We start from the raw sequence: 11,015 nt of genomic DNA on the forward strand, positions 1-11,015 counted from the left end.
CCTCAAACTTCCCAATGCTCAACCACTTGTCATTTTTATACAGTATGCCCTATGCTTTTTTTCCCAACTCAATATCAATAGTCACTTAGAGGAAACATTCAACACCAACACATTCACAACTATAGCATTAGATTTCTTCACTCCATGAATTATTACATTTGGTCTAACAACCATAGTTTAAAGCAAGAGCTATAGAAGCATGAATAGAATTGATCAAAAAAGAGCCTAGCAAAATCTATATGACTTGCAGTTTGGATCCTAGATAACAACTAAAACAAAGAATAAAGTAATATCTTATCACCAATAAGAATACATTTGTTATTATCACAGATTTACAAGACATATTTACTATTATCAATAATGTAGGAATATTCTTGATATTTTAGGATAATTGAAGAACATATATATGATATTTTTCTTTTTTAGAAATGGTTTTTAAAAATATTACTACCTTGTTGCTTATTATTTATTGTAATTTCAGATTTTTCTAAAAACATATTACAATTAATTTGTAGATAGATTTTATTTATATTCTTTATTTCATTCTATTTAATTGATCTCAATAAATATTTATAATAATATAAAGTATATAAATAAATAAAATATTAAAAAATACATCTTTCATTATTTTAAAACTATATTGTTAAATAAAATATAGTATTAATATTAATAAATTATGTTAAATAAAACCATTTGAAAGTAATTAGATTTTAATTTTATTTTAAAAAGATTATAGATGTGTCTTTTAATATTTTATTTATTTAAAGTACAACAAAATGACTTGATTAACTCTTTAACTTATTGAAGAAAATACTATATATATATATATATATAATGCATGTACAAAATCGATGACTATAAAATATTTAAATTCTAAAATTCATCAATAATATCACAAATATAATCTTCTATTATTACTTATCATTTAATGTTGAGAAAAATATTCTATAAAAAGTTATCAAATCACATGATGATATTACAAAGTTCTACCATCTCATCATCTTTTAAGATATCTCATTCATCATTTGCAATAGTATTTGAATTTATAAGAAAAATTAAATAATTACTTGTAGTATGAAAGTAGAAGATAAAAATATAGACCATTTTTATAAATTTTATTTCTATTTTTTTATATTACTACAACCTATTCATTAAATATATATATATATATATATATACATATACATACAAATATTTATATATATGCATATATATCCAATTCAATCTTTATCATCTAATAACTCCTACAAGTGCTTGACATGATTCATAGAATGTAACAAAGCAAAAGAAAAAACTAACATATATATGTATATATATATATATACATATATATATATATGTGTGTGTGTGTGTGTGTGTGTAATTTTATATTTTGATCCAAAAAAATAAAGAATAAAGAAGAGTGTGTTGAAGTTGATTTTTGCAAAACTACAAATATTAATTAAATTTACTTTATTATAAAAAGTAATGCTAGCATAAAAATTTAACAGTCATACAAAAAAAGTTATGCCATGTTTTTCGAAACAAGTGTTATTTTTTGGGAAAATATAATTTGTACAATATGTTGAAATATCAAGAATACCCATGTACTCTCGATAACAGCAAATCTACCTCACTTATCTTATAATATCAAATCTGCCATTCAATCTGATAAGCCATGGAGAATATTTCTTTTTCAAAGTGAAACTGGGTCCAACCTCCGTGCCGCGGAGAATTGTCGGCAAATGGAACTGCTGCTAGGCAGCACGGGCCATCTTCTTCTCCCCCCCTCCCAATCTGCACCAAACCAGCAACACACCTCCGCTTTCAACCTCACGGCCACCCGAAACAAGTCAACCACCACGTCGTCCTTGTTCTCGCCCTCGGCGAGCTTGATCAGATGCACCCAATGAGCTGCAGAATACAGCACAGATACACTCCCTGCTGCAGACGCCTACGCCTCCGGTTTCTTTCAATCGCGGACTCAACGTGCTCCGCATTCGCAACCAGTTCGTCGAGTTGCTCATATGCCAACCGCATCGGCATCTCGTTCTCCTGAACCAAGTTTGTCGAGTTGTTGTGTCGGTATTTTTATGACTCGTATACTGGTAGCACCTGCAGGCACAGGTTGCGGTGAATTATTTAAATTATCTCTTGTGAGCAGCTATTAACTCGGGCAACACCTCCTCGGCCTGTTCCATTCTAAGTTCATGAACGCCATGATCTCAATTAAACGTTCGTATTTCTGAGTGTGGGGCTTGGATCTAAACTTCAATCAAGCCTCGGCACCCTCAATCACGAACATCTTCTTCATATTGTTTTCCTTCAAAGGCATGGTCTAGGCAGCCCCTCGCCCCCGCTCTGAACAGTACCCCGGTCAACATTTCTACAACCAGATTCTTTGGATTTCGATTGCATAGAACAGTATGCGTGGGAAACATTACATTCACGAGAGTGAGAGTGGGCCGCTTGTTTTTCATTCGCTCAGTGCGCTCCTTCTCACTGGACAGCGCGGTCTCCGCGAAAGGCCTTCCGTCGAGAACGATCCAAGTGCCGTATTGCTGCCACCGCGTGTAGGCGTCGCCTTCTTCCAACATCTCCAGAATCTCTGGTACCCATGTCAGGAAACCCATTTCAAATTGGCCTCAGCAATGGCTTTATCACAGTGCGCACACACACACATATGTATACACACTCATTCACTTCGCTTCTTCCTGTTACGCAAACCCTAGACATGCTTTCAACACAGCAGTCTTGAAACATCTACAACCCTTTCTCATAAAAACATACCTTCAATCGATTCATGGACATCATTAGTTTAAAAAATAAAAATAAAAACCTGAAATGAGTTTGTGATAGTCATGCCGTTCATCATACAATTCATAGCTTTTATTGATGCTCGCATCAATTTGTTCCATACACTCTTGAAGTTCAATTTTCATTTTGGCTTGCAACTCTTCAACGACCTCATGCTCTGTTCGTAAGATAAGTGAGGTGGATTTTATATTATAAGATAAGTGAGGTAGATTTGATATTATAAGATAAGTGAGGTAGATTTGATATTATAAGATAAGTGAGGTAGATTTGTTATTATCAAGAATACTTGTATTTTTGATATCTCAACATATTGTAGAGATACAAATTATATTTTCCCTTACTTCTTACCATCTTTAAATAAAAAACAACACATTTTTAAATATAGTAACACTAAGGTTTGTGTCAATTCAGAACACATACTAAAGAAAAATGTGTTTGTTTCCTTCACCTACATGCAAAAATGTCCTATGGATGGTGTCAAATTTGTTAGAACTGATTTTTGGTTTTTTATTTATAATTTTAATTGAAGCAACAGATACCATAAATTAATTTTGCAGATATTGTTACAGTCAGATACCATTGTCTATAATATACTAACTAAGCATCTCAATAACTTTTAGAAAATTAGGTTAATAAGATTTACACCAGTCCTAGTTTGAATTAAAAATTCAACACATGCAGTTATGATATCTTTCAAACTCAATCAAATAAATAATCAAATAAAAAAATGAAACTGAACTTTATAATGTTTTACAAGGGAAAGTTGTATAAATTGAGTAATCAGATCATTATTCTATTGAAATTTTTCGAAAATCAATTGCATAGGTGATTAGAGAAAAAAAAAACAAAAACAAAAAAAAAACAAAACAAACAAACAAACAGTTGTTTATAATAATTATGTTTAAATTTTTTATTTATAAATGATCACATCAAAACCTAACATTACATTATTGTTCTTTATTTCAAATCGCTGACCCAAATTCCAAACACTAAAACAATCAAAACATATACAATATCACATTTTCATATGTTTATCTCACAACTCAACATCACATGTGAATGTACTTACTCTTACACTATTTTCTTTCTTATATATATATATATATATATATATTTGTACATACACCACTACCTTCACCCACAGTTATGCAATTACCCCACAAACACAAAGACAAGTTAAAAAGAGTGACATCATTCGGCAAAAAGAGGGTTGTATCCCATTAAGATTGTCCAGGTTCATTGGACTCCATTGTCCTCTTCAAGCAAACACACTCTCTTGTAGTGTTTGGAACAAAATCCATTCAATCTTCATATTTAGAATAAACGTTTCTCTAATAATAACCCAATAAAAAAGTGACGAACTTTTTGTACCCCTCCACCTTTTTCGTCAACGTTCCCAATTGTGTTCTTCAGGGGGAACCCATGTTCCCACGAACTAGAAAAGAGTCCCCACTCAAATGGCAAGAACATTCTCCATTCTCCCTCTCTAACAGCCCCTTGTCTGACGTGGCATAGGCGCCACCTGGCACTACACAAGATCCCCGTCTGCTTATGTGGCAATTGCATTGCTCCCACTTGGCATAAAGGCCCCACACTTGGCGAAGAGGCCCCATAATGGGAAGCAAAAAAGCTCTTAATTTCATGAAGTCCACTCTGCCCCCCTTACTATTAACGGGACCCTGCAATCTGTAACTAAATCTTCTCCCTCTAGCTGTAAATTAACTCTAGAATCCTTGGAAAATCGCGGGCCGCCCCCAAAACCTGGCATTAAAAGGCTGTTTAGCTTCGGTGACCGTGTCAGGCAGGGTGTGTTTAAAGTTTTAAAAAAACACAGATAACGAGGAAGTGTTCGTCCTCTCCAACATGATCGCTCCTTCCCATGAAACCCCTGAGCCAGAACTAGACTTTATTCTTTTCTGTTCTTTTTTTGGCACAAATAGAGAAGGCTTCTGTTGCAGAGTAAAAGAAAAAATGTCACACAACAAGGGGCCCAGACAGATCTGGCCTGGATAGTAGCACAGACTTTACCTAACATAAAAGTCCCTTGATTCTACCAACTTCCAATGGGGTTGTCCAGCTGCCCATGATGCTAGGATGGCATTTGTACACCAAGGTATTTAGTGATTGTCTGGGCTGTGCATACTTCTGGTTTTCAACTGAGCCCAGGCAATCCTATAGCAGTCAATCAATTTCAGCTTTATCTTGTTAGACATTTTCTTGCAGTACCATAGATCCAGTGAACATAGTATCATTTTGTTCCATCCACAACAACCATGTGATGGTGCCATCGCATCCAACTAACTTGTTTGAATCACCATGGAGTATGATGAGCAAAATTACAATGTTTCCATGCATGGAGCTCAACTCCTCTCATACCTCTAGCAGCCATGGTGCTCAAGCAAGTTCAAGTAGATGCAAGTTTTAGAGTGAGAAGTAGCAAGATGTGTACCTCCCAGCCCTACACTTGTTGTGTTGACAGGCATTCTTAGAACCTATGGAGAATTGTCTTGCAAGTATCATTTAAACACATTAGATAACATTGATCAATTTGGTTGTCTATGCTCCCTCATCATGCATTCACCACTATTATTCTATGTTAATTGAATCACAACAAACTTGCTCCTTTCGTGATGTGTTCTTTATCCTCCGTGTTGTTGTGTTGGAAAATAGCATACTATGTAAAAATAAAATGAAATGTTATGAAAATTTGGGTTGTAATTAAAAAATAAAATAAAATACTTATTTAAGTTTGTAGTTTAAGTTTTGTAATTAAAGAAAAAAATTGTAGGATTTATTGGTAAGGAGTTTAGAAGGGCTTTGGTATCAAGGGTATAATATTTTGACTTCTAAACCATTCTATGTAGATGGATAAGGCAAATTGATGGATAACTTCATTTCTATTGATTGAAGGTCATGTCCAATGGACTTCAAGATGTTGTCTAAGACCATATTGGAATTTGAGGCCACTTCAAAGTGGCCATTTGAAGTTCAAAGGTTAGGATTTGTTAGCTTATATTGATGGCTATAATTTTTGTTCACAAGTCAAGGAGTTTGAAGTTTTTATGAGGGAGAAATGGATGCTTGAAGTTAGAGTCTTGAAATTGTAGCTACTTCCATCCTTTTTGAATACAAGGAGTTATATGAGAGCTTTTGGAAATCAAAAAGTGAGGTTCAAAAGTTGACTTAAAGAGCTTCATTTTCTGTGAAGGAATCAATAAATTTTCATTTGGAATGAAGGAGAAAGAGCTATTAGAAGTTAATGCTTCAAAATTAGAGTTTGTAAGTAAGTTTTTTTTATGAAGTTTTTGATTTGGGCCATATCTTGAATTTTTGGACGAATTTTCGGCTCAAAATTATCATAGTAATAGATGATTATGTTAAAAAAATTACATATGAAATTTCATGGTATTTTGAATGTTGGATTTTTAAAAAATAGTAGATTTAGTATACATGTATCTAGAAATTGATGTATTTAGTATCTGCTAGAAATTAAGCAATATCTAATAATTTTTAATGAATCTATAGTTGATATTTTTTGTAGAGTTAATTAAGGATATAAATTAACATGTATAAAAGTTTGAATCTAACAAGACAATTAGATTGGGAGTTATTAAATGATACAAATTCACAAGGAATCTCTATAAGAATAGAAGTGGTTTTAGGATATCTAATCACATCTTAAGAATTCTTGTGCATCTAAGACTTATATACTTGAAGTAATTATTTTCACAAAGATAAGCTATAAATATAATTTGTATTTTATAAACTTATATTTTGTTTGAACAATTAATGGCAACTAGAAGCCTAATATTTTTTTGAGGCAAATTCTTTCTATTACAACAACATTAAGCCATTTAAGTCAATAATCATGTAGAATAATGCCTAATCACCTAGCAAGTATCACATAAAGGATGATATTTTTTTTTTTTTAGCAATTCTTGTCCAAGCATTGTAATATAATTCATAATTAGTACTTTTCCTCTTCATAGAAATTAGTCAAGATTCCACTCAAATTATTCTACTATATTATAGAAAAAAAAAAAAAAAAAAAAAAAAAAAATGAGTTTTCTTATATTATATTTCAATCACAATTAAACAAATTCTACAAATATAGCCTTTGGTCGAAGTTCTTAAAAAAAGATCAAGATTGTTTTATGTGTGAAAAGAGTGTTGTTCCATCTAAGATAATACATCCAAGATAATACATCCAAGTGTGTACTTGAAAAAATGAGCATATATACTAAAATCTTTGCTATAATTTAATTTATGCAGAGATTCATATTTGGCTGAAATATTGCAGATACATGCCAAAACAAAGTACAATACTTACCTTTCTCATCTATGTAGAGCCCTAACTATTCTCTAATTATATACCAAGTAGGATTAGATAGTAATAAGATCCTCCTCTTTGAACATGCTTGTGCGTCATAGTTATATATCAAGACTAATCTTGTCTAAAGAATTTAGCACTTGGCAAAATGGTGTCATTTAAAGCAAGGAGTTCAAAGCTACATAACTTGTGTTCTTATATGCATAAGAATTTCAAATTGAGAATATGCTGACAAAGGTAATTACATAGTAATGAAGTTTTATTTTGAGCATTGATATCTCAAATATTTTGAGATAAAATGGCAATCTTTATATAAATAATGGAAGGGTGGAATTTAAGTTGTATTTATAGAGACTTTGCAATTACTCTTAAGCGGCTTCTTTATGTTGATGTAGATAAATGAATCAGTTCTTCCATGAGTTATCTAAATGATGATTTTGTCAAATTAATATTATCAAATTAGACATTCTCGATATCTTAAATAATCCTTTTAAAATATTTTTAATATCTTAATTTTTTAGCCATTCATGAAAAAAAAAGGTGTAAGATAGAAGGATAGGTCTCAATTGAGTTTTTGTGGTCCTTAGTAGTGGTTTTGGCAAATAAAAGATATCTTTTAAGCGAGTTTGTATTGCAATTGGATTATACTAAAGATGCCACTTTCAGTTGTAAAATGGTGCATTTCTTCACAGAATGATCTTCACATCATTTTTTTTTATTATTTATGTTGATGTTTAGGTGAACTAACTCTATTAGATGAATTAAGGCTTGTGTTGAAGGAAATAATTCCCTTGTTTGAATAAAACATGGCATTGGTTGCTCAAACAAAGCTATTGTATGAAGTAGTTGTTTATTATTTGTCTAATCCATGTATTAACTACCTTTTACTATAATTTCTAAATTATTACTATACTATATAGGGAGGACGGAAAAGCAATGGATATAAAATGAAGTACATTGAGTTGAGTGCTTTATGTAAAATTTGAGGCTGTCAATCTTTCTTTTGTTGATAATTTTTCTTATTTGATTGATTCTTTACTAGTCCTTGTATCTTGTCTTTTCTTATACATTGTATTCATTTTTTTTATCTAATGTATTTTTAGGTCTTGGAAGGTGGAATGTAAAAAAAGATCTAATTTCTAGTTTTTTTTTTTTTTTAATTATTTATTTATTATGAGCTTCATAGAATTCATTTATGATAATAACTTATTTGTAATAGAAGATGATTCTTTGCCCCACAATGCTTTTCTTATACTCCATTGACCTCAATATAAATCTTTATGGCAATACAGACATAGATTGCTTAAACTTATAAATAGATAAATAATATCTTTTTAGTAGCTTTGTCTTCATTAAACCAAGTGGCATGAACTTGTAAAAGAGATTATTAAGTGAAACACAATTAAAGTGATTAGATTCCATGGCAATAGAATTGGTACCTTAAATTTGGAGAAGTAATATTGTCTTTCTCTATAAGTTTCTATCTTAGTAGATGTAATTGTTAATGCTAGAGCTAGATTAGCTGGTTCTAGGGGTGTCTTTATCATGGACATATACATTTACATCAATAGTTACTTATATGATTAAGTAGAAATAGGTAAATATAGAATAATTTCATAAAGTCTTTTAGAGAAGCTTTCTAGAAGCTTCATAGACTCGATTTTGACTTTGGATGTGTTTATAGATTAGAAACTTGGCTAAAAAGCTAACCATGTATTGGTAGCTTATAGAATAAGTTATCTCTGTATAGTAGCTTGTGGAATAAGCCAACTACATGGCGCATATATAGATAACTTGCCTTGCAAGATAAGACATGTGGCTAACAAAGTCAACACATGTTAGAGGTCCTATATGACATTGCCATGGAGTTCTTAGTTGGATAGTATATATGGAGGCAAGAGTGAAGCCTTCTTCACTTTTGTCAATGCCTTTCTAGTCTTAGTCTAGTTTCAAGACTTTCTAGTCTTCTTGTTTTTGGCAATAGCCATTCTAATTAATATTACATCACGTTTTGAGTGACTTTCTAGTTCTCTTTAGTGATCGAAGAGTGTATTGAGGATTCTCTTTCTTCAAGATTCATGTCTTTGACAATCTTGTAAGCCACAATATTTTATCTCGATCCACGAAAAGAAAAATATTCTTTTACCAAATAGAAAGTCAACATGTAATATCAATAACAAATAGTTAGATTATTATAGTCTATCTTTATCAGTATTATATCCCATATAATCAGTTGATAACTCTAAGAGTGAAGTCAAATAGAAATATAATTTTTATTGTAATGTAGTACTTTTATTTTGTAATGTAAACATTCTCTTGGTGCTTATCTAGTACCATGCCTAAGCTCTAAACTAATTCTTTGGCACTACTTAAAAACTTCTCTAATATTATCTTTAGCATAATTCATACTAATATTTTCAAACCAACTAATTTGGTCCCATTGAAACTAGGAATCAAAAGTTGAAAAATATAGGTTCTCTACCATAAGATGTGGCAAGTGCAAATTAATATTTTTTGTATAAGTGCTTCTTCCTTATTGATTACTTTTAAAAATCCATTATCTAAATTGTACCATAATTTTAATTTATTGGTAATTTCTTTAGCTAGAATTATAAGTCACTCTTTCTATATAATTCTAAGCAATTGCTTCCCACCAAAAAGATATGCAATTACTATCATTTTTTAGAAATAATCTATTTTTTGTTGAATCTTTTTTATATTAAGAGTAATTTTTTAGATACACTTAATTAATAAAAAATAAATAATAAAATAAATAAATAAAACTTTTTTACCATAAAATAAATAAAATAAAATAAAATAAAATCTAATAATTATTTATCTAACAATGCATGTGTGGGATGAATATTCGCATGTTTTTCCAATGTATTGCTATGGCTATAAGTTCTAACTCTATCCTATCTTCTCTAGCCACTCTTTCTATCATATGTCATTCTTCTAACATTATTGGCAATATTGATGTAGACTATATGTATCTACAAGGCTATTATGTATGTTGTTGTTGTCTTCATTATGTCTCTTTATTCACAATCTTATTTAGATACTATTCATTCAAATTGATGCTCACATCATTATAATTATCTAAATGTATAAGATAGTATGGATATTTCAATAAAATTAAAAATTCTAATTAATTATATCATAATCAAGAAGCAACATTGTTAAAGAATGTATTTGTTAAGGTCATTAGTTCTTTATCAATCTTGTTAAGCCATTTTCAAGTTGAATATATTCAACCATCTCTAAATGCAATGCATGTATCTATACATACTAATATATAATTTTCAAACTATAGTGGACAAACTTGCCAAAGTTTCATTCCACCTATCAATCATATATAATTTTTTTAATGCATTGAATCACCTAATCTTTAATCCAATCAAATCAAAGCTTGACATTAATTTTATGTCTAAAACTAGATTTTTTTTTAAAAAAACTTAAGTGTGGATCATGTAGGAGATTAATATATTTTTTTCACTCCATACCGACAATGGATAGTATCATGACGTAGCCTTATATTATGAGAGGCGCCACATGTAAAAACTTTTAGAACTTATGTCAGCATATTGGTATTTTTGTGGTTGTATAAATAAATGTCTTTGTTGATCTCACCTTTTCATTTATTTTAATCTTTTAATTCAAAAGCTATGTGGATTGTGTCAAAGTGTATGATTTAAAGGACCTATGCTTGAATTTTATACTAAAGTATGATTCTTGATTCTGTAATCTTCTCAATTATAAAAACAAATGTATTTTTGATACTTGTTTAAAAAAAATTAACATACCTTTATAAAACATGAAAATTAATATTTTAGTTAGAAATTAAATAGTAAAACTTAATGGACTTTTAAATCATTAAATAATATTTTTT

At 30.4% G+C, this 11,015-nt stretch overlaps 1 protein-coding gene across 5 annotated transcripts; it reads right to left on the reverse strand.

The window, feature by feature from the left end:
* Positions 1-1,437: 1,437 nt before the first annotated feature.
* Positions 1,438-4,126, reverse strand: LOC112274444 (uncharacterized). 5 transcript variants are annotated; one of them, XM_073529926.2, is made up of 5 exons: positions 3,929-4,126; positions 3,217-3,261; positions 2,819-2,953; positions 2,424-2,587; positions 1,438-2,084 (listed from the first exon to the last, which is right to left on the reverse strand). In XM_073529926.2, exons 3-5 carry the CDS (start codon positions 2,919-2,921, stop codon positions 1,833-1,835), a joined length of 519 nt encoding a protein of 172 aa, XP_073386027.1. In that variant the 5' UTR covers positions 2,922-2,953; positions 3,217-3,261; positions 3,929-4,126; the 3' UTR covers positions 1,438-1,832. The 5 variants fall into 5 exon arrangements, with proteins under 5 accessions (XP_073386027.1, XP_073386029.1, XP_073386028.1 ...); XM_073529928.2 differs by lacking the exon at positions 3,217-3,261 and having other exon boundaries at positions 3,953-4,126; XM_073529927.2 differs by lacking the exon at positions 3,217-3,261.
* Positions 4,127-11,015: the final 6,889 nt, after the last annotated feature.

Source organism: Physcomitrium patens, chromosome 21 (genome assembly GCF_059467195.1).
Source record: "Physcomitrium patens ecotype Gransden chromosome 21, ASM5946719v1, whole genome shotgun sequence".
Taxonomy (NCBI): domain Eukaryota; kingdom Viridiplantae; phylum Streptophyta; class Bryopsida; order Funariales; family Funariaceae; genus Physcomitrium; species Physcomitrium patens.

What these genes read in the sequence shown, in the direction of transcription:
- LOC112274444 (XM_073529928.2), bottom strand. Translation starts at nt 2,921, where the DNA reads ATGAAAATTGAACTTCAAGAGTGTATGGAACAAATTGATGCGAGCATC. An exon ending in CTATCACAAACTCATTTCAG is followed by an intron (nt 2,588 to 2,818) that starts GTTTTTATTTTT and finishes CATGGGTACCAG; the next exon opens with AGATTCTGGAGATGTTGGAA. An exon ending in CCACTCTCACTCTCGTGAAT is followed by an intron (nt 2,085 to 2,423) that starts GTAATGTTTCCC and finishes AGGTGCTACCAG; the next exon opens with TATACGAGTCATAAAAATAC.